This window comes from Cornus florida, unplaced genomic scaffold (genome assembly GCF_030987335.1).
Source record: "Cornus florida cultivar Cherokee Brave unplaced genomic scaffold, ASM3098733v1 CherokeeBrave_3.0.0_Hap2_Chr04, whole genome shotgun sequence".
In the NCBI taxonomy this organism is placed as follows: domain Eukaryota; kingdom Viridiplantae; phylum Streptophyta; class Magnoliopsida; order Cornales; family Cornaceae; genus Cornus; species Cornus florida.
In genome coordinates this window covers 92,768,139-92,793,412 of record NW_026775574.1, presented here as the reverse complement: position 1 = coordinate 92,793,412, position 25,274 = coordinate 92,768,139, and the positions used below count along the sequence as shown (strand labels likewise).

Here is a 25,274-nt window from a genome sequence, read left to right as displayed (position 1 = left end):
CAAACAAAACACTTCAGTTGAAAGTGGTGGTGCTTCAGAAGGTAACTGCCACTAACTGAGGAAAGTTTTCAGAGATCATGGATGACAAAGATGTAGATGATAAAATCATGTCTGAAAAAAGGAAAAAAAGCGAGGAAACGTGGGACATGTATAAGCCTTTGAAGAAACCAAGTGGAAAACTCAGTTCAGAAATATACATTACTTGAAATCATGGAGGACATAGTTGAAGATATGGTCAAAAAAAAAAAAAAAAAAAAAAAAAGGAGGAGGAGATAAGGAACAAGATGGAAGAAGGAGGTTTCAAATTGCCAAAGGATCATGGAACACTTGGCAGCTTCAAGCTTAGCCAAGTAGAAGCTGCCAAGGCTGCCACATTAAGCTGCTGCATGTGAAGAAACTCTATAAATAGAGCACCAAGATGTAACATACAGGTCTCCTCAATTCTCCCCTCAAACACTGCTCAAAGCCCAACCTGCTCAACGCATACAACACAAACATCTTTGCTAAATCATATAACTCTCATTTCAACAATGAGTTTACATTATGTTTAAACCTAGCACTTTCTTAGTACATGTATTGTCCATTCCAGCAATGAATGTAGATCATTTTAAGTTGAGTCTAGCACTTTGCTATCTTGTATAGTATTCATTCCAGCGATGAATTCTCATAACGTTTGAGTTAAGTCCAGCACTCCTTTTGCTACTTCCGGCCAAGCACTGCATTTCTATATCATTTAATTTCCAGTCCTGCACTTCAATTTCTTTAATTTCTAGCCTTGCACCTTCAAAACCGTCTTCATTTCCATTAGCCATAGAATAGTACCAAAGTCCTTTTCTAAAGGCAAAAAAGACCCTTCGAAGATGGTCATTCCAGACCTTTGTACAATCGCCTGATCCCATCAAACCTTCAACTGGATAATTATTTGGATATCTACTTTGGAACGACAGCAGTTCCTGGCACTCTCGCAACCCTACTATTCTATTCTTCCACTAATCCACCACAATCTAGAACGCAGAACCAACACTTTTTTGTGAGCCAAACACTTATAATTGCATTACCCCTGGTCAACTCATTGAGTACCTAAGTTGCATCTCCAAAAGTTGTATAACTCAATGGGCAATACATTTTAGCTCCTGCCCAGTGCCTCCAAGACAAGAAAAATCTATCTTACGCTCAGCTCCTTTCCTGCCATGTCCTATTCAAACCTTCCAAAATTAACTTCAATCTGCACAATGTCCTATTCAAACCTTCCAAAATCAACGTGAATCTGCACAAACCGACGCATTAGATTGCTTATTCTTTACTATCTCTGCAAAAGTAAAACCAATATCTATGTGAACAATCTCAGCATGGCTAGAAAAAAAACTTCAACCTTTCCAATCATAGTCATCAATCCTGACTCAAAAAGTAAAAACCACATCACTTTTATCCATAGTATAATTAGCATAAACGGTACCATGAATCCCAAGCATTTAAAGGATAGCTCATCAGAACAAGAATAAGCCTCAATACCCATCAAAGTACTACCACCAGAAGACAAAACCAATCTATTCCACTCCGATGTAAAGCTAAATTCTGTTCCAAATAGTGGGCCATATCAAGCAGTAGCGTTACACAGAAAGTAACCAAAAGTGGTTGCGTATGAGGTCGGGGTTCTGTACAGGCAGGTGCACTAACTAGGGAGAGCTAACACGAACCCATGGTGGCTTGATTTTATAGCTATCAAACCCATTGTGGGTTCGGTGCACACCATTTTGCTGTTGGCAACAACACATCCAACCTAACACAGGCGACCACTAGCAATTCAAAAAATATAAATGGATCATTGTTGATGGTTTGTTGGTTTAGTAGATCATAATCACTAGGGGTGCAACTGGGGCGACTTAGGTGAGTTAGGGGCTCAATCTTGAGGTATGAAATCTTTAACACTAACCCAACATAACTCAATCCACCATCAACCCAAGCTAATCAATTGAGCTCAACCTGTCCGTAATTTTTCAACTTTGGGTTGAATAAGCTTGCAAATCGAACTGAAATAAATTAAATTCAGATTACTTCAGTAACAAATTAAATAACCATATGTTAATGTCAGGTTCTACGATAAGACAAATCATTTCAATAGCAATGAGAATACTGAGAAATAGAGGCCTAATTGGAGCACTGAGATGTCACAAGGAGTAGTCCTCATGTGGAGGATCGAGGAAGAGGAGGTGGAGTTCTGCTCTTGATGATCTCTCTAGAGTTAGTACAAGAGGGCACGAATTATATAAGATAAACCTAAAATTCAATTCGATTCAATTCAATAAGAAGTCTAATCATTAAATTATGTAAATAAATTTGAATTTACATGGAATCAACTTCATTTTATGTATAGGAATTATAAAATGTGGTCCTAGTGAGATATACGACAACATATAGGAAGTATGGCCCGGGTGTATCTGACATTTTCTGCATTGCAGCCCTAAGATCTCCCTTCTTGGTACACCGGCTGCAGGTATCCCACAAGCTTCTGCAAACTTCATAACATGTTCAGGAATATCAATCAATCTCATTTTCTTGGTCAGGAGGAGATCCATTGATACAACAACAGCATCAGCTCAGGTACAAGAGTGAGGTGTATCTAGTGTATGTTCTGTAAGAGAATTCAGAATCTGTTTAAATTGGTTCAGCAATATCTATATACATTATACTACATGTTTGCACTATGAAATTTGAAACATATAACAGCTTCTTGTATGCACAGCCTATCAAGTGAGACATCTTTCAAAAAGCTAAAAGTCCAAATAAGAAAGTATCATAAAAAGTATAATTAACTGCTGTGATAACCTAAAGTAGTGTCCCAAAATTGTTCTTAGCATTTCATTAAAGAAGCAACCAATTTCACTTTTTTCTAATAATAATTCAACCCAATTCCACAAAATCATAAGCTACACCAAGATTCATTTCTTGAAGGAGATGAATGTTTAAGGCCAGTAAATCTTAGGAACCATATCCTTGTAAACTTTCATATTGCAATGTAGTTTATTACTAAGAGAGAATTTGTTGCCCTACCAGGTTCATGGTCCTTTCTACGGATAGCTTGTTGACCTATCAGACATGGTCCGCTGAGGTTTCTGGACTTTCCTAAATCATTACAACCCGAATTTCAAAATCCTGCTAGGTCATTTTACTTGATATCCTCGTATTCCAAGATCTTACAGTGAAGTGTTGAGTATAAATTCTGAAGATAACACTGCTTCCAGTGGAAAAAACTGGAGGATGTCACATAACAATACGTGGGTGCAAGTTTTCACAAGACCTTTACCCCTTACATTGTAGCATGCCAACCAGTATCACTTTTCAGACTAAGTCTAAGGAAAGATTTATTGCTAATTTGCTATATCCAGTAGCAGTCTACTTTTAGGTGCAAGTCAACTCAATTACCTCATTATTCAAGCATGAAATCAAAATTGTTTCAGCCCAGAAATAGTCTCCTACATGATTTATGCAGTCAATTCAAAAGCTAATTGAAAAGAAATCTAAGCAAATGCATCTAGGATTCCCAGGGCATAGCCCCCAACCCGTACTCGTACCCACCAAAGTGATGCCAACGAACATGTAATGAAACCTACTAGACACTTTTAACATAAAGAATAATCTCTCACAATGATTCTGGACATAAAGGGATCAACTTTGAAAATTGCATAAAGGTACTAAAAATCACAACCAAACTCCGCTACTTGACTCTTACAAGTCCTCAAGCCAAACCCGACAAAGGGGTGGAATCATTCGTTCTCCCTACTTAAACCAGCAGCACAAGAATTCTCCCTTGATCAAAATTTGGCATGTGACACTGGGGCTTGCCTTGTGTTTGGAGGGAAATTGTCTTTCACTAAAAGAATGGGACACCTTAAAATCAAAAAATTAAATAATAATAATTAACTCGTGCCAAACATTTTATTGTAATATGTGAAACATAAGCAAAATAGCATTTACTTCTGACGCCACGAGAATGGTACAGACAAAAAGAAGAGGCATAACCAAAGGGTCAATCATGTAATAAATACGTATTTCAATTACAATATTTCTTTTAATTTTTATGTTAAAGGGATACAAGCTCATTATTGAACTTAACGCTAGCAATATTAATCCTTAATCCAGTTGCAATAAACTCCACCACTCTACAAGCAAAGCTTAAAGATCATTTTCAATCATTCACATTTTCTTAAATGTCTACCTCAACAAGAGATTAATGTGCATACCTCCGTAAAAAATAAAATAAGATAAGAAGGGATCAGGCACCCTTTTCAATCATATTAAAACCTCATTAGTCCAAGCCATGGAGAAGGATTATAAACACTACAATTTATTAAAGCAAAATGAGCATCTTTGGGGAACTAAAACCAATTCATTTACTGTTATACCCATGCCGCTTCTTCAATCTTCTCTATAAATGAGACATCTCACTATCCACCAAGGTAAGGGTCTCCCAAGAAACTCCACTTGGTCATACGCTGCCTATTTTCCTTTCTTATACTCACTCTCCCTAACCACTCACAGTCACAGCTATGACACATACAAGCATAAATTATTATTAAACTGTACATGATACGTGTGACTTAAATAATGGAATGTTTCAGGCATGGGAGTTGTGGATTGCTGATACGGAGGGATGGATTTGATGGACCTAATATTGGATAATCCTTCTTCCACTTCTACATTGTTGAGATACATTAAAATAGGGCTTCTCCATCTCCAAGGAAATCCAAATGATCGAACTACCATGTCTGATGTTGTCTCAATGCTTAGAATGAATATGCACCTCTACCAACGCCTAAGGAAACTACATTTTCTACCTGCCGGCCTCAGGTGAACACAAATGCAGCATCACTTAGCATTGCTGAAAACTGTTCAGTAAATACAGTAACACATTCAGTCTGATACAAAATGTCTTGGAATATGAAATTATGATCTCGCGTCAATAACTGAAAGTGTTACAGTATTTATTCAATAGCTTTCAGTATTACTAAACGTTGCATTTGTGTTCACCACAGCCCGGTAGGGAGAAAATGTAGGTTCCTTAGGTATTGGTAAATGTAACGACCCACTCCACCACATGGTATAATATTGTCCACTTTGGGCCTGAGCCCGCACGGTTTTGTTCTTGGGCTTCACCCCAAAAGGCCTCATACCAATTGGAAATGATGCACTTACATATAAGCACTTCACCTTTCCTCTACCCAGGCGATGTGGGACTTGTGCACCCGTAGCTTGCCAGTGTGGTACCCTGACAGTGTCTCTTGCACCCGCCCATGGCACACCCGCCCACAAGGTCATCACAATCCACCCCCCCTGGGGGCCCGACGTCCCCATCGGCTGTGATGACCCTGTGGGCTGGTGTGCCGTGGGCGGGTGCGAGAGACACTGTCAGGCTACCACACTGGCAAGTTACGGGTGCACAAGTCCCACATCGCCTGGGTAGAGGAAAGGTGAAGTGCTTATATGTAAGTGCATCATCTCCAATTGGTATGAGGCCTTTTGGGGTGAAGCCCAAGAGCAAAACCGTGAGGGCTCAGGCCCAAAGCGGACAATATCATACCATGTGGTGGAGTGGGTCGTTACACCTTGTGGGCGGGTGTGCCGTGGGCGGGTGCGAGAGACACTGTCAGGCTACCACACTGGCGAGCTACGGGTGCACAGTCCCACATCGCCTGGGTAGAGGAAAGGTGAAGTGCTTATATGTAAGTGTGTCATCTCCAATTGGTATGAGACCTTTTGGGGTGAAGCCCAAGAGCAAAACCGTGAGGGCTTAGGCCCAAAGCGGACAATATCATACCATATGATGGAGTGGGTCGTTACAAATGGTATTAAAGCCTGACCTAGCCAGAAGTGTGCCGACGGGGACGTCGGGCCTCCAAGGGGGGTGAATTGTGATGACCTTGTGGGCGGGTGTGCCGTGGGCGGGTGCGAGAGACACTGTCAGGCTACCACACTGGCGAGCTACGGGTGCACAGTCCCACATCGCCTGGGTAGAGGAAAGGTAAAGTGCTTATATGTAAGTGTGTCATCTCCAATTGGTATGAGACCTTTTGGGGTGAAGCCCAAGAGCAAAACCGTGAGGGCTTAGGCCCAAAGCGGACACATACCATATGGTGGAGTGGGTCGTTATAGTAAAGATCATTTTCAGTCATTCACATATTTCTTGGATGTCTACCTCGACCAGAGATCAATAGATCCATCATTCAACCGGTAAATTGTTTAAAAATGACAAAAAGGGATCAAATTCTCTGCTCGATCATCTTCTATTATTTTTGTTTCATCATCATTTATATTACTTGGAAGCTAAATTACTCAATTTGTGTGAGACAATTCATGATGTGAAAAGTACATAATAGGAGCAATAATCAGAACTGGAACATATAACATGCACAGCAAAACACGCCATAAAAAATCATAGACCTGAACCAAAAAGTGGTTGTCTATGTGTGAGGGGCTAGTTCTCCAGCTAAGGCAGTTGCAGTTTCAATTTTTAACAATTCACCAGTCCAGAGCTAGGGTATTCATGTGTAGGATAGTTCTCCAGAGCTAAGGCAGTCTCAATTTTTAACAATTATTCATGTATAGCTAGTTTTCCAGCTAAGGAAGTTTTTAACAATTCTCCAGAGCTAAGGTTCGAATTTCAGTTTTTAACAATTCTTTCCAGCTAAGGCAGTTTCAGTTGCACATTCCAATCCAACCACTTTAATGCCCCGTTTGGTCACAAGCCCGCGCTACTGGGCTCGGCGATATTGGATTGCAACGCCGCTTATTATTAACCGAAATCTAATATTCTATTTTATCGATGTGGGATTGGGATTTGGAAATTTAAGCAACCCGTAAATTAATGAAATAAATTACCTCGCCTCTGTGCCTGCCGATCACCCCTCTCCTCTCCTCTCGGGAATCCATTGCCACCGCTTTGAAGAACCCATTCTGCCATTGTGGGTTGGTCTTCGGAAATGGAGGTTTGGGGGGTTATGGTGATGGTGGGTTTGGAGTTGCAGACGACGTTTGATCGAGATGTGTTTTGGGGAATGAGTCCGCCATTTTTTAGGTTCCGATGAAAACAGAGGGTTCAGAATTGGGCTTATGTTTGGCAGTCAGGATATGAAAAGAAATGGAGAGGGGAATGGAAGTAGGGAAGGGAAGTGGTATGAGCAGTTTTGTGCGGAGAGGATCCATTCACAAAAGGAAATTGGGTGGGACATGTAACGAGGATACACTATTATCTAGCCTATCTTTGTTTAATCACATAATTGAGATAAAGTAGCATTGGGCTATGTTTGGGAGCCAGGATATGAAAAGAAATCGAGAGGGGAATAAAAGAAGTAGGGACGGGAATACTTTAATTTTATTTATGAGTACGTGATAGTGTTTTCTATAAATAAAATAATTATTTTAATTCTCTTAAAATGACAACTTAATAGACGAGGTCGAAAGATTGAAAAAATAACAAGTTTTAAGGAACAAGAAAAGGTGCTCAATATTGTACTTTTTTTATTATTATTTAAAACTGGAAACTTGATTTAAGGATCTCAATAAATAACTTAGAAACCTATTATCTCAACTTGAAAATTTAGAAATAGTTGAGACTTTCCTACAAATCAAATAGAGAAATATTTAAAAGGACTAAGTTGAAAATTTAGAGATAAAAATCTCTCCAATACTTTCTTGGGAAAATTAGATTTTAGTGACCAAAAAAGACAAATAGTCACCAAACTAAAAAATTAATTGCTAAATATTAAACACCTTAAACGGGTTCGGGTCATAAACGGATTGACACGATTAATCCGTTCACTTAACTATATAGGTTTAGTGTTAAGGTGTTCAACTCGTGTAAACCATTTATGATCCGTTTAAATCAATATGTTATAATCATGAATATGACATATGTAATATGTTACTAGTTTAAACTCAATTATTATGTAAGTTAAGTTATTTTAACATAAACCTTGTCTATACCTTTTGATTTTTTTCTTATTTTGAATAAATGGGTTAATTGTGACAAAATTTTATTATTATTATTATTTATTATTAGATTAAATATTAAATGTCTCGTTTTGATAAATACGTCATTAAATGGGTTAACTCATTTACCCATTTAATAAACGGGTTGGGTTAGTATTGAGGATTCTTAACACCATTACTAAGTGGGTTAGGTTTAGATTTACCTGTTACGTATAATACCTTTATATCTACATGACACGATTATGATACATGAACACGAATTGCCACCCCAATCTATGCCAAACATCAAGTAAAGGTCTAGTGGTCCACCATTGACTGGTGGCTTTTGGGTTTTTTCCTTAGTATAAAACGTTTTACAACGGGTGATTCAAACTTTAGTTATTAACAAAGAATATTAAGATGAAATCCTAAGAGGTAGATATGATTATTGACTTTTATTTGTAGTTTAGTATTAAATGTTTAACACCACGATGATTCAAACTTTAATTGTTAATAAAGAATATTAAGATGAAATCCTTGATATGATTTTTGACTTTTATTTGTAATTTAGTATTAAACGTTTAAGAATAGGGTGATTCAAACTTTAATTGTTAACAAGATGAAATCTTAGGACGTTGATATGATTTTTGACATTTAATTGTAAACAAATGGAAGGATATGCAACTTTTCAAATTGTTAATTACCTTATATTTTAAACAACTTTCCAAATATTTAAAATAGATTCATTATATTTGACATATGAACATCCACGTATACTCGGTGAACTAGTAGGTTTTTATTTGTCGAGTAAATAGAATGACTCTTAATTTATTTATTTTAATAAATCCAAACAAAGGAAATGAATATTATCTTCTCTTCTTTGATATCTTTTTTTTTTTTTAAAACGAAAATTCCAAAATAAAATAAAATAAGGTGGGACCATATCCTATATTCTTTTCCTAAAGAATGATGAAAGTCTATTCTTTCTTTCTTTCCTTTTTTTAAACTTTCCAAAATTTTGTTTTACCATTTTTATTCAATTAAGAACATGATGAATACTATTAGTTTTTTTTTTTTTTTTTTTTTTTTTTTTTGTAAAGTTCCAACAAATTTTAAGCTTAAAAATTCTATTTTTTTTATTTTTTTTTTTCAATCGATTGAAATGGTTAGAAACTCAAAAAAATAAATTAATTATTATTTGACATGTGAATTAGCTCAAAATTTGTACTTGTAATAATTTAAACATGTGAAAAAATTGCTTTATTTGGTATTATTCATAATTTTTCTCCTTAATTCGTATAATTAGAACCCATGTCAAACATTAAGTGAAGGTCCAGTGGTTCACCATCCACCAATAAGTGGCTTTGGGTTTTATTTATTTATTTTTTTTATAGAATAACTTGAAAAATAAAACGCAAGACGCAATTACACGTCTTTTAATTCATAGTCTATCAAGTGGGATAGAATCATCAAAATAGTTCTTATCATCTCTACAACTACCATTAGTTTCACTTTTTCTAATAATAACTCAAACCTAGCTAATTCTACATTATCATTAGTTGCACCGTTCCTATCCTATGCACTACACAAAAAATTGTTGCATTGCTTGGACGGCCCAGAAGCATCACACACATGCGATAACGCACACGTGATAATTGTAGATCATCTGATGCGACACTTATAAATTATGAAGATATAAAATGGATGCCAAATAACGACACGTGGGTGCAAGTTTTCACATCGTGGATCAAATTAAAAGTAATATCTAATGCTACATCTAGAAGGAAGTCGACTTTTATTTATAAATCAAATTTTGTACTACTTTGAAAACTGGTTGAATGGAATGCCTCATTATTCAAACATGAAATCAAATTGTCAATTCGAAAGCAAATCCAAAATACAATCTAAGGAAGTCCATCTAAAGTCCAAAAAGCTCCTACCAAGATGCCGAGTGCCTAGCACATTAAATGTCACACTAGCAGGATGGATGGCCTGAACTAACAGTTTCATTACTCCACATTCAGCATTATCATCGTGAGCAGGTCAGCTTCTAACACCGCAAATTTCAATATATTCATCTCAAATTTAGTTAAAGCAACGATAGCACAAGAATTCAATTAAGCGGCAATTTCATACTGTATACAGTCATCTTGAACTAGCCATCCCTTAGAAGGTATCATAAAAGATCATCAATTCCTAATGAAATCGATGTAGCGGTGGCTTGCTGAAAGCTAGAGCTTTTACTTGATCTAGGATGTGTGACGTATATGCCATTCCAAAGTGATCGATTAATTTACATATTTAAGCATAATTTTCCAGGATAATGTTGGGGTGGGGTTTCATACACACACAATTGGCAAATATAACAGATAAAAATCACACACATGCAAAAAAATAAGATTTACGTGGTTTGGCAAATTGCCTAATCCACGGGCAAAGAACGATTAACTTTACTTTAAAAACTTGATTACACACTCTTTTCTCTCTCACCATCTCAATTTTGTTTTTCTCTCTACAATTTTCTTTCTCTCATACACATCACTATTTATAGAGTCTTCAAACCTAATTCCTTGTTGGACAATGATCAACTTTCCTACAAGCAGTTACCATATTAATCTAACTCTAAAATAGAGATACAATTTCTTCTTCAAATCTATTGCTTTTTCCCTAAGTCTTCTTACTTCCAAAATCAATAAGGAAAACAAATCACATAGCTTCCTAAGGGAGTTGAACCAGTTCACCAACACTTGAACTGGTTCAACTTTGTTGCCCCAAAAGTGTTGCAACTCACTACCTCACTTGAACTGGTTCAACTAAGGTAGTAGTCAAAGTCCAACTCATCACTCCAGTTGAATTGGTTCAAAGTTCTTGAACTAGTTCAAATTAACATGCTAGTAGGTTAGATTCCACCTTAACTAAAGATTTCTCCACCTCAAATAAGGTACTATGATGGAATTGAGAATTACGGTAATGTCCATCTTAATGGTATAGAGCTGGGAAAAGCAAAAACACACCATCTTCCAGCATATACAAGTTCATCACAGAGGTGGACTTCAAATTAACATGCTGGTAGGTTAGATTCCACCTTAACTAAAGATTTCTCCACCTCAAATAAGGTACTCTGATGAAATTGAGAAATACGGTAACAGATAGATCAAAAACCTGGATGGTATCCCCTTCACCTTCTTCGGAGATCTGGTAATTAGAATTACGGTACTGTCCATCTTAATAGTATAGAGCTGGGAAAAGCAAAAACACACCATCGTCTGGCATATACGAGTTCATCACAGAGGTGGACTTAAAAGATTATTGGCAAATGCATATTGAACGAACTGGGAAAAGGTAAAACACATATTCTTTAAAAGGCATATTCCATATGAATAGAACAGTAATTTTATCAACAAAGACAAATTCCATCTACTACAATATTGTTACAAAAGCATACATCTCCCGAAGTCGCATTGGCTTCATATCTGAGATTTACTTCAATACAGGATCCGACTTCATCATAGCCCCCAACCCCCCTTCCTTCCGACCAAAGTGATGTCAACGAATATGCAATAAATCACATCATAATCAGCATAATGCTGTTAAGCAACTTAAAGGCATTTGACTTTCCCACATAAAAAATAAATAAATAAATAAAACTTACTAGGCATTTTTAAACATACATAATTAGCTCTCACAACTATTCTGCACATAAAGGATCAAGCTTGAAATGGCTTAAATGTACTCAAAACCACAACCAAACACAGCTACTTGATTTTAACAAAACCTCAAGCCAAATCAGACAAAGCTTACATCCTTAGTTCAATTCTGCCCACTTAAACCAACTCACAAGAATTCTCCCTCAATTAAAATTTGGCATTGTGTTTGGAGGGAAGTAGACTCACCCAAAGGACGGAACACCACTAAAAAATAACACTTCTAACACTTTTGATGGGTTACCTAGACATGTTTGTGCTTATTAGCCTAATAGAAATGATACTCCCAATGGGCAAACATACCCTCAAATGCTGATCATTCAGCAACATCATCTTAACGGGAAGATTCTCTAGCCATACCGTCGACATTCATGATAACACTGCCATCCTCATCTATGAATTGCACGCACAATCCAAAACCCATTGCCCCCAATTTATCTGATGTCAGCACCGTCGTGGCCTATTATACTAGTAAATCTATCTTACGCTCAGCTCCTTTCCTGCCATGTCCTATTCAAACCTTCCAAAATCAACTTAAATCTGCACAAACCGACGCATTAGATTGCGCATAAACAGTACCATGAATCCCAAGCATTTAAAAGATAGCTCATCAAAACAAGAATAAGCCTCAAGACCCATCGAAGTACCCGCCACCATAATACAAAACCTATCTATTCCACTCCGATATAAAGCTAAATTCTGTTCCAAATAGTGGGCCATATCAAGCAGCAGCGTTGCACAGAAAATTACCAAAAGTGGTTGCGTGTGAGGTCGGGGTTCTGCACAGCAGGTGCACTAACTAGGGTGAGCTACCACAAACCCATTGTGGCTTGATTTTATTGCTATCAAACCCAATGTGGGTTGGGTGCACACCATTTTGCTGTTGGCAACAACAGATCCAACCTAACACACGCAACCATTAGCAATTCAAAAAATATAAATGGATCCTCGTTGATTGTTTATTGGTTTAGTAGATGGTAATCACTAGGGGTGCAACTGGGGCGAATTACGTGAGTTAGAGGCTCAATCTTGAGGTATGAAATCTTTAACTCTAACCCAACATAACTCAATCCAACCGTCAACCCGGGCTAACCAATCGAGCTCAACCTATCCTTAATTTTTCAGCTTTGGGTTGAATAAGCTTGCAAGTCGAACTGAAACTTTTTAAATTCAAATTACTTCAGTAACAAATTAAATAACCATATGTAAATGTCAGGTTCTATGATATGAGGAATCACTTCAATGGCAATCAGAATACCGAGAAATAGAGGCCTAAGTAGAGCACTGAGATGTCAGAAGAAGTAGTCCTCGCGTGGAGGATTGAGGAAGAGGTGGTGGAGTTTAGCTCTTGATGATCTTTCTAGAGTTGGTACAAGAGGGCATGAATTATATAAGATAAACCTAAAATTCGATTCAATTCAATTCAATTCAATAAGAAGTCTAATCATTAAATTATGTAAATAAATTTGAATTTACATGGAATCAACTTCATTTTATGTATAGGCTAGGAATTATAAAATGTGCTCCTAATGGGATATATGATAACATATAGGAAGTATGGCGTGGGTGTAACTGACATTTTCTACATTGCAGCCCTAAGATCTCCCTTCTAGGTCACACCGGCTGCAAGTATATATCCCTCAAGCTTCTGCAAACTTCATAACATGTTCAGGAATATCGATAGATCTCATTTTCTTGGACAGGAGGAGATCCTTTGATACAACAGCAGCATCAGCTCAGGCACAAGAGTGAGGTGTATCTGGTGTATCTTCTATAAGATAATTCAGAATCTGTTTAAATTGGTTCAGCAATATCTATATACATTATACTAAATGTTTGCACAATGAAATTTGAAACATATAACAGCTTCCTGTTTGTATAGCCTATCAAGTGAGACATCTTTCAAAAAGCTATAAGTCCAAATAAGACAGTATCATAAAAAATATAATTAACTGTTGTGATAACCTAAGGTTGTGTCCCAAAATTGTTCTTAGCATTTCATTAAAGAAGCAACCAATTTCACTTTTTTCTAATAATAATTCAACCCGATTCCACAATATCATAAGCTGCACCAAGGTTCATTTCCAGAAGGAGATGAATGTTTAAAGCCAGTAAAATCTTAGGAACCATATCCTTGTAAACTTTCATATTGCAATGTAGTTACTACTAAGAGAGAACTTGTTGACCTACCAGGTTCATGGTCCTTTCTACGGATAGCTTGTTGACCTATTGTTCATGGTCCGCCGAGGTTTCTGGACTTTCCTAAATCATTACTACCCAAATTTCACAATCCTGTTAGGTCATATCACTTGATATCCTCGTATTCCATGATCTTGTAGTGAAGTTGTTATGAAATATGGATCGAATAGGAATTTATGAGAACAAAGAGAAAAATTAATGACAAGAAAATAAATAGTGCACACACAAACGAGACTAGGATTTACGTGTTTTGGCTATGCCTACATCCACGGGCGATGATGATTCATATCAATATAAAAAAGAAGATTACAAACTGAAAAACATTTTGGTTCTTCCCCAAAATAATCTTTCTTCTCATACCACTAACTCACCAACAAAGAAGACTCACACTACATTCTCAAGAAATACCCAAAAAGTATATAGTTTACACAAAGAGAAAAACCCACCCAAAGACAAGCTTCTAGTGTCACATGAAGATTGCACAAACAAAAGGATTTTCTCACACACAAAACCAATACACTTTCTTGATCTGAATAGTCTCTGGCTCGGATGCTTTTCATCGAATGAGTACAATGCTATTTATAGCCAAAAATATACTTGGTGTCCAAGTATATTACAAAGCTTCCTTTGGAAGCCAAATAGCACTTGCTACCCCAGAATAATTCTTGTTACCCAAGAGTTTTAAAGCTTCCTTTGGAAGCTTCAGCATCACACTTCTGTAGCCAATAGATTTTTGTCATGTCATAAATGAATTTTAGACAAATTTCTAACAAAAGTGTAGAGTATAAATTCTGAAGATAACACTGCTTCCAGTGGAAAAAACTAGTGGATGTCACATAACAATACGTGGATGCAAGTTTTCACAAGACCTTTAGCCCTTACATTGTAGCATGCTAACTAGTATCACTTTCAAGACTAAGGAAAGATTCATTGCTAATTTCCTATATCCAGTAGCAGTCTACTTTTAGGTGTAAGTTAACTAAATTGCCTCATTATTCAAGCATGAAATCAAAATTGTTTCAACCTAGAAATAGTCTGTTACATGATTTATGCAGTCAATTCAAAAGCAAATTGAAAAGCAATCTAAGCAAATGCATCTAGGGTTCCCCTGGCATAGCCCCCAACCCTTACTCGTACCAACCAAAGTGATGTCCACGAACATGTATTGAAACCTACTAGACACTTTTTTTTTTTTTTTATAAGTAATAATTGAAATAAAAAAGGCGTTCAAGTGGGGAACGCATCCCTTATACAAAAGTGGAACTAGGGATTAAGATCCCAAAGAAGCCAAAAAAATAATTAAATCTTCAGAAGAAGAATAAGACTTTCTCTTCACATAACTAAAAAGAGAGCGTATGATGTGAAGTTTGAGACTCGCCATGGACGATTCTTTCCCTTCGAACATTCTATTATTCCTCTCCTTCCAAATGCACCACCAAACACAATGTGGTACAACTCTCCAATAATCGCAAACAGCGCTACTCACACGGCATCCTCTCCATATACAAATCAAATCCTTAGGATAACAAGGCATAAACCAATGCATATGAAATAGACAAAAGATAAGATTCCAACAATCCGTCACTATAGGACAATGTATTAGAATGTGAGCAAGTGACTCACCATCTTGTTTGCACAAACAACACCAATTAACAAGACAATTGCCCCTTTTTCCTTAGATTATCAATCGTAAGGATCTTACCCTAAACAGCAGTCTAAACAAAGAATGCCACTCTAGTTGGAGCCATAGAACGCCAAAGAGTCTTTCATGAAAATCAACAATATCGAAATCAGAAAGACATAAGAATAAGGAACGAACTTCAAAGTGACCATGGGAAGAAGGAATCCATGTCATGACATCACTACCTCTGCCAACTGCCTCCTGTCGATACAACAAATCCATGAAAACACATACCTCGTCCATCTCTCAATCCTGAAAAGAGCGTCGAAATTACACGTCCCACGTAATCCCTCTACTATCAAGTTGATAACAGTTGGCTACGTAGGTAAGTCTATCAACTGCAATACTATATAAACTGGGAAATAAATTAGATAAAGGCTGGTCTCCACACCAAAGATCCTCCCAAAAGCGTACACATCTGCCATTACAAACTTTGAATTTGATATGAGTAGAAAAAGTATCCCATCCATTCCTTATGAATTTCCATGCCCCAACTCCTCCCACTAGAGAAACCGGGCGAGTAAACCAACCACTACTCTCTTCCCTATATCGACATGAAATTAGCCATAGCCACGGGCGATGCCTTTCCCTTCCATACCTCCACAGCCATTTACCCAGAAGAGTTTGGTTAAAAGGGACCAGTCTTCTGATACCAAGACCACCAAACTTCATTGGCTTGCAAACTTGTCCCCAATTGACAAGATGATACTTAAATTCATCACCTCTTCCACCCTAAAGGAAATCCTTTGAATTTTTTCGATCCTATCAGCAACAGAGCATGGAATTTGTAACATAGATAAAAAATAAGTAGGAAGGCTCGATAAAGTGCTCTTTATAAGCGTAACTTTCCCTCCCTTAGACAAGTATTGCTTTTTCCATCCTGCTAATCTCTTCACATACCTATCAATCACAGGGTCCCAACACCCCACTATTCTAATGGAAACCCCTAAAGGCAAGTCCAAATACTAAATTGGAAAAGAACTCAACCTACACCCAAGGACTTCCGCTAGAGAAGAAATATCCTGAACATCTCTAACCAGCACAAGCACATGTCACATTAACTTTCAGACCAGGGACAGCCTAAAAGCAGGCCAAAATGCACCTCAAATATCTAAGCTAAGACACATTAGCATAACAAAAACCAAGGTGTCGTCTGCACAAAGTAAATGAGAGACCTCCATCTGATGAACAGGATCTCTTCCCACCATAAAGCCCTTGATGAGATCAAGATCCTCTGCTCTTCGCATAAGTCTGCTTAAGCCCTCCATAACAATAAGAAAGAGGAAAGATGATAGGGGATCTACTTGTCTTAAACCTTGAGAGCACCCAAAGAAACCAACAGGAGACCCGTTCACAAGAACAGAGAATTTGACTGATGAAAGACATGTCTCAATCCATTTCCTCCATTTACTTCCAGACCCCATTCTCTGAAGCAAATAAAGCGGGAAATTCCAATTCACATGAACATATGCTTTCTCAATGTCAAGTTTGCACAAAACTCTAGGAACTCCACTTCTCAATCTGGAATCCACACATTCACCAGCAATAAGAACTGAATCAAGAATTTTTCGTCCTCTAACAAAAGCATTCTGGGAATTTGAAATAATCCCATCCATCACTCCCCTTAACTTAAGAGCAAGGACCTTAGCAAGAAGCTTGTTGATATAACGCACTAAGCAGATAGGAAGAAAGTCTTTAATGTCAGAAGCACCTCCCTTCTTAGGGATAAGGGCAATGAAAGTTCCATTAAGCGACTTCTCAAAAGCACCAGTAGAATAAAACTCCTAAAAAGTGCCCAAGACATCATTTTTCACAACTGTCCAACTTTCCAAAAGAAACCGCATAGTGAACCCATTTGGCCCAGAGCTTTGTCCCTATTACAACTAGAGCCATGAGAACTTCTTCTTCAGAAAAAAGAATCTTAAGCCCTTCCCTATCGATCTCGGAAATGGCCTCGAAATGAAGACCATCAAGTTTGGGTCTCCAAATAAACGGTTCAGTATAAAGCTTCTGATAAAAAGAAACAATCCCATTATGCACATCTTCCTCCTTCCACATCTCTACACCTTCTACCCAAATACGTCCTATATGATTACTTCTTCTATGAGCGTTAGCGAGTCTGTGAAAAAATTTTGTGTTGCGATCTCTCTCTTTTAACCAAAGAGCCCGAGATTTTTGTCGCCAAGATGTCTCCTCCATACTAGCAATCTTTGCAAAATCTGCTTGACAAGAAGCTCTCCTAGAACGCAAGAACTCCACATCCCCACCCCCCTCTTCAAGGCGATCATTCTCATAAAAATCAGCAAAGACTCTACTCTTCCTCCATTCAAGATTCCCAAAAACGTCTTTATTCCACTTTTTAAGATCGAATTTGAGAGCCTTCAACTTTGTAGTTAACATGAAGCTAGATGAGCCTATGACAACAACTCCCTCCCACCAAGACTAAACTTTCCCTTGGAAGTCCTCCGCTCTTAGCCACATATTCTCAAATTGAAACGGAGACCTTTGAGAACTCAAACCTCTACAATCTAAAACCAAAGGAACATGATCAGAAATGACCCGAGCCAAAACTGCTTGAACGACATCCGAGAATTTTTCTTCCCACTCCCTAGAAATCAAAAAATGATCCAGCCTTGAAAAAGTGACTGGATCATTTTTGACCATGTATAGGCTGCGCCTTCCATAGGTAAATCGATAAGAAGATACTCGTCAATGAAATCAGAAAACTGATCCATTTCAGAAGACCTTTTACCTCATGTGGACCTCTCTAATGGGAATCTAACAGAATTAAAGTCCCCACCCAAGCACCAAGGAAGAGACCACATTTCTTAAGCATGATTAAGCTCCTCCCAAAAAAAAGGCCGATCAATATCAACAACTGGTCCATAGACCCCAATGAAAACCCAACTGAAATTGTCCTCTTCCAACTTGAACTTACAAGACACTGAAAATCTCCCCACCCACGCATCCAGCCGTGACACCCATCTACAGTCCCACATAATTAAGATACCGCCTGAAGTACCATTAGCATTCAAAACCTCCCATTCTACAAACCTTCCTCCCCACAAACTCCTAACCACCCCATCCGTAGTGGATGCCAACTTTGTTTCTTGCAAACAAACAACATGGCCCCCACTTCCTTAAAGCAACCTTAACCACTCTCCTTTTATTCGGGTCGTTGAGACCACGAACATTCTAAGAAATAACTCGTAGCTTCATTAAAAACCAGCTAAGATAATCTCTCCACCTCCTTTCTTCGCGCTCCAACTCCTAGTCCTTCCCTTCTCCTTCACCACCCCCTTCTTTCCTTCATAATTGACTTCAGAGATCAAATTCTTGATCTCCTATGCCCCTTTCCAGGATGATAAAGGCCTCGGGTTCACTACCTCTTCAGTCACAGCAACCTCTCTACCTTCCACTATAGCTTGAAGAATGGAAAGTGTTTGGTTCCTGTTTCCTTATGAAGAAACACCTAGCAACTCACTAGCAGCTCCTAAGTTTTCAATCATTCAATCCTTACCCAAATCAACATTTGTTATTGAACAACCAGATCTCTCAATTGCCAAAAGTTCCTCCTCTATCACTTCAGAAAAATTATTCTCCATCTAAGGTACAAACTCGTTAGAACAGACTTCTTGGATAGAAACCAAATCAGTAGCCACCTCCTCATCACAAGCCCTTCCAAAATCAAAAGGCTCTGAAAACGAGTCAAAATCAATACAGTCTCCTAGTCCACTACTCAAGAAACTAACCAATTTTTTTTGTTCTTCCCCAATAGACGATGTACAATTAAAACCTTTTAAAGTAACATAAAGGCGAAGTTCTTTGAGCAGAGCCATGGTTGACTCATTAGATAACTGAAAGTGAAGGTCTCTTCCAACTCGAACCAAGACCCCATCTGATGAGTCCTGAACTTCACAATTAAGTGAATCTGTTTGGCCTGAAGTGACAATTTCGCTGGTAGTCGTCTCTGTAATCGGCTCAAACTCTTTAGTAGGTGCCAAAGGCACATCAGTCATAACACAACTCTTCTCCATTGACATCTCAACATCGCCCCTTACCTCTCTAGAAAAGGAAGAAGAAGAAGAAGGTGCGTTAAGGGAGCTCTGAGAATGAGAAATAGAGGACATACCTGGGTCAATGGAGGTCCATTTCTGTTTATCTTTCTTCGACCATCTATAAACATGGTTGCTTCTGTTAGAATCCCGAATTGAAAGTCTACAGCTATTTCCCATTATCCGAGATATAGCTGGAGGGGGCTTGATTGAAGAATCAGCGCAACACTATAGATGACGAAAACCCTTCTTATCTGTTCCCACACTAGCCTCATATTCATTTAATTTCATCCACCTCCTCTTCTCTGGTGAGCTCCAGAATTTCACAGAGGGAACATGAGGAAGACGATCCTGTACATGAATTGGTTTGGTGGCTGGACAGGGTTTTGTATTAAGAAAAGAAACTGATTTCTTATTATTGGGCCCCAATGAACCAATCCTTTTAAGTCTTTAAATGGCCCAATACGTAACTTAGTATTATTACGACTGGACTTGGGCAAATATGGGTTGGGCTTATCATTTAGGAAAGAAATGGATAGCTTATTATTGGGCCTCCACATAACATTCCTTTTAAGTGAAGCTTGTGGTCCATAAGAACCTAAAGGCCCATTGTTCAACCCAGAAAAAAGAGGCCCATACTTATGCCCATTTAATTTAGCTATATGAATGGCCCTCGTGAAGCCACGAGGTTGCCCACGTGGTTGAATACCATCAAGGTGATCAAGACGAGGATTTGAAAAGCGTGGAAAATGGGCGTTTTGCGTACACCTCAGAAATCTGTCAACCACACTCGTTTATGGCGCATCGGCAAATGCTCTTCATTTTCCTTGAGAACTCAATTGAGCCTGCAAATGCCGATGATGCCTGCCGTTGAATTCTCCATCATACGGGAGGAGAGAAGCCTCACCAAACCTATAATAGGATTTTGGAAGAATGCAAGGTGAGGTTTCCTCAATCAACCTGATCTTGAAGGCTACTCGTTAGTCTTTAACAAAAACAAACTCCGGCATCACAGCTCCGGCGGAAACAGGAATGAGAACTCGTTCACCTCTTGCTTGATCATCCGCTTCCACTCCTCTAAACCCATCGCAGAGGTCACCGATAGCTACAAATAGTTTGTGACACCAGAGATGGAGGGGCAATCCAAACAACACCACCCTTCGTAACCTGTCACGATCAACCACAGCTGAGTATCCCACCGCAAAATCCCACTTGTCGATGTGTAGGGAAGCTTCACCCCATCTCTTCCTCCCCACATTCAAAACTCTGCAAGCTTCGGCCTCCGATGGTAGACGGAACAAGAACAAGCCGTTAGGTAGGTTTGAGACTTTTACTCCACACGAGATCTGCCAAGATATCATCGCCCACTCCTCAATCCTCTTAATGCACCCCACATCATGATCAAATCGACAAACCAGACAAGATTTCAGTACAGATTCACGTTCTGCAATGCTCTGACGATCAACCCTAAGGACCACATCTCTATCAATTGAACAACTTTGGATCTTCCTGAGAAGATTGAGACATGGTAGGGTCGCTACTTTGAGATATGAACGTAGCATGATCCGTCAAAATCAAAAGAGAAAATAAAGCGAAAGAGAACGATAGATGCCGGAGTAGAAGACTCCGGCGTCAAAAGAGAAAAGAAAAGTTGAGAGGAAAGTCAAACATCTATTTTAATTGCCTTCTTCAAGCTTGATCTCACTTATAGTGACCCCTAAAGCTTGACCAATATTCAAGTTCAAGGAGATGATAAATAAGTCTAAATCATGTAACAAGAGAAGAAATGGGGACAGAGAGGAGAGTGTGGCCGGCTGCAACAAGAGGAAAAAACATAAAGAATAATCTCTCACAATGATTCTGCATATAAAGGGATCAAGTTTGAAAATGGCATAAAGGTACTAGATATCACAACCAAACTCCGCTACTTGACTCTTACAAGTACTCCAGCCAAACTCGACAAAGGGGTGGAATCATTCGTTCTCCCCACTTAAACCAGCCGCACATGAACTCTCCTTTGATCAAAATTTGGCATGTGACATTGGGGCTTGCCATGTGTTTGGAGGGAAATAGTCTCTCACTCAAAGAATGGGACACCTTAAAATAAAAAAATTAAATAATAATAATAATAATTAACTCATGGCAAACATTTTATTGTAATATGTGAAACATAAGGAAAAGAGCATTTACTTCTGATGCCACGAGAATGGTATAGACAAAAAGAAGAGGCATGACCTAAGGGTCAATCATGGAATAAATACATATATCAATTACAATATTTCTTTTACTTTTTATGTTAGAGGGATACGAGCACAATATTGAACTTAACACAAGCAATATTAATCCTTAATCCAGTTGCAATAAACTCCACCACTCTACAGGCAAAGCTTAAAGATCATTTTCAATCATTCACATTTTCTTAAATGTCTACCTCAACATGAGATCAATGTGCATACCTCCATAAAAAATAAAATAAGATAATTAAGAAGGGATCAGACACCCTTTTCAATCATATTAAAACCTCATTAGTCCAAGCAATGGAAAAGGATTATAAACACTACAATTTATTAAAGCAAAACGAGCATCTTAGGGGAACTAAAACCAATTCATTTACGGTTATACCCATGCCGCTTCTTCAATCTTCTCTATAAATGAGACATCTCACTATCCACCAAGGTAAGGGTCTCCCAAGAAACTCCACTTGGTCATACGCTGCCTATTTTCCTTTCTTATACTCACTCTCCCTAACCACTCAGTGTCACAGCTATGACACATACAAGCATAAATTATTATTAAACTGTACATGATACGTGTGACTTAAATAATGGAATGTTTCAGGCATGGGAGTTGTGGATTGCTGATACGGAGGGATGGATTTGATGGACCTAATATTGGATAATCCTTCTTCCACTTCTACATTGTTGAGATACATTAAAATAGGGCTTCTCCATCTCCAAGGAAATCCAAATGATCGAACTACCATGTCTGATGTTGTCTCAATGCTTAGAATGAATATGCACCTCTACCAACGCCTAAGGAAACTACATTTTCTACCTGCCGGCCTCAGGTGAACACAAATGCAGCATCACTTAGCATTGCTGAAAACTGTTCAGTAAATACAGTCACACATTCAGTCTGATACAAAATGCCTTGGAATATGAAATTATGATCTCGCGTCAATAACTGAAAGTGTTACAGTATTTATTCAATAGCTTTCAGTATTACTAAACGTTGCATTTGTGTTCACCACAGCCCGGTAGGGAGAAAATGTAGGTTCCTTAGGTATTGGTAAGATCATTTTCAATCATTCACATATTTCTTGGATGTCTACCTCGACCAGAGATCAATAGATCCATCATTCAACCGGTAAATTGTTTAAAAATAACAAAAAGGGATCAAATTCTCCGCTCAATCATCTTCTATTATTTTTGTTTCATCATCATTTATATTACTTGGAAGCTAAATTACTCAATTTGTGTGAGACAATTCATAATGTGAAAAGTACATAATAGGAGCAATAATCAGAACTGGAACATATAACATGCACAGCAAAACACGCCATAAAAAATCATAGACCTGAACCAAAAAGTGGTTGTCTATGTGTGAGGGGCTAGTTCTCCAGCTAAGGCAGTTGCAGTTTCAATTTTTAACAATTCACCAGTCCAGAGCTAGGGTATTCATGTGTAGGATAGTTCTCCAGAGCTAAGACAGTCTCAATTTTTAACAATTATTCATGTATAGCTAGTTTTCCAGCTAAGGAAGTTTTTAACAATTCTCCAGAGCTAAGGTTCTAATTTCAGTTTTTAACATTTCTTTCCAGCTAAGGCAGTTTCAGTTGCAACGCCGCTTATTATTAACCGAAATCTAATATTCTATTTTATCGATGTGGGATTGGGATTTGGAAATTTAAGCAACCCGTAAATTAATGAAATAAATTACCTCGCCTCTGTGCCTGCCGATCACCCCTCTCCTCTCCTCTCGGGAATCCATTGCCACCGCTTTGAAGAACCCATTCTGCCATTGTGGGTTGGTCTTCGGAAATGGAGGTTTGGGGGGTTATGGTGATGGTGGGTTTGGAGTTGCAGACGACGTTTGATCGAGATGTGTTTTGGGGAATGAGTCCGCCATTTTTTAGGTTCCGATGAAAACAGAGGGTTCAGAATTGGGCTTATGTTTGGCAGTCAGGATATGAAAAGAAATGGAGAGGGGAATGGAAGTAGGGAAGGGAAGTGGTATGAGCAGTTTTGTGCGGAGAGGATCCATTCACAAAAGGAAATTGGGTGGGACATGTAACGAGGATACACTATTATCTAGCCTATCTTTGTTTAATCACATAATTGAGATAAAGTAGCATTGGGCTATGTTTGGGAGCCGGGATATGAAAAGAAATCGAGAGGGGAATAAAAGAAGTAGGGACGGGAATACTTTAATTTTATTTATGAGTACGTGATAGTGTTTTCTATAAATAAAATTATTATTTTAATTCTCTTAAAATGACAACTTAATAGACGAGGTCGAAAGATTGAAAAAATAACAAGTTTTAAGGAACAAGAAAAGGTGCTCAATATTGTACTTTTTTTATTATTATTTAAAACTGGAAACTTGATTTAAGGATCTCAATAAATAACTTAGAAACCTATTATCTCAACTTGAAAATTTAGAAATAATCGAGACTTTCCTACAAATCAAATAGAGAAATATTTAAAAGGACTAAGTTGAAAATTTAGAGATAAAAATCTCTCCAATACTTTCTTGGGAAAATTAGATTTTAGTGACCAAAAAAGACAAATAGTCACCAAACTAAAAAATTAATTGCTAAATATTAAACACCTTAAACGGGTTCGGGTCATAAACGGATTGACACGATTAATCCGTTCACTTAACTATATAGGTTTAGTGTTAAGGTGTTCAACTCGTGTAAACCATTTATGATCCGTTTAAATTAATATGTTATAATCATGAATATGACATCTGTAATATGTTACCAGTTTAAACTCAATTATTATGTAAGTTAAGTTATTTTAACATAAACCTTGTCTATACCTTTTGATTTTTTTCTTATTTTGAATAAATGGGTTAATTGTGACAAAATTTTATTATTATTATTTATTATTAGATTAAATATTAAATGTCTCGTTTTGATAAATACGTCATTAAATGGGTTAACTCATTTACCCATTTAATAAACGGGTTGGGTTAGTATTGAGGATTCTTAACACCATTACTAAGTGGGTTAGGTTTAGATTTACCTGTTACGTATAATACCTTTATATCTACACGACACGATTATGATACATGAACACGAATTGCCACCCCAATCTATGCCAAACATCAAGTAAAGGTCTAGTGGTCCACCATTGACTGGTGGCTTTTGGGTTTTTTCCTTAGTATAAAACGTTTTACAACGGGTGATTCAAACTTTAGTTATTAACAAAGAATATTAAGATGAAATCCTAAGAGGTAGATATGATTATTGACTTTTATTTGTAGTTTAGTATTAAATGTTTAACACCACAATGATTCAAACTTTAATTGTTAATAAAGAATATTAAGATGAAATCCTTGATATGATTTTTGACTTTTATTTGTAATTTAGTATTAAACGTTTAAGAATAGGGTGATTCAAACTTTAATTGTTAACAAGATGAAATCTTAGGACGTTGATATGAT

At 37.6% G+C, this 25,274-nt stretch overlaps 1 protein-coding gene across 1 annotated transcript; it reads right to left on the bottom strand.

Annotated features, from left to right (window-relative positions):
• Positions 1–4,844: 4,844 nt before the first annotated feature.
• Positions 4,845–17,949, bottom strand: LOC132305365 (uncharacterized). Its single transcript, XM_059803016.1, has 3 exons — positions 17,389–17,949; positions 16,725–17,333; positions 4,845–4,964 (listed from the first exon to the last, which is right to left on the bottom strand). The coding sequence occupies exons 1-3, from the start codon at positions 17,947–17,949 to the stop codon at positions 4,845–4,847; spliced, it is 1,290 nt and encodes a 429-aa protein (XP_059658999.1).
• Between the last annotated feature and the right edge of the window lie 7,325 nt (positions 17,950–25,274).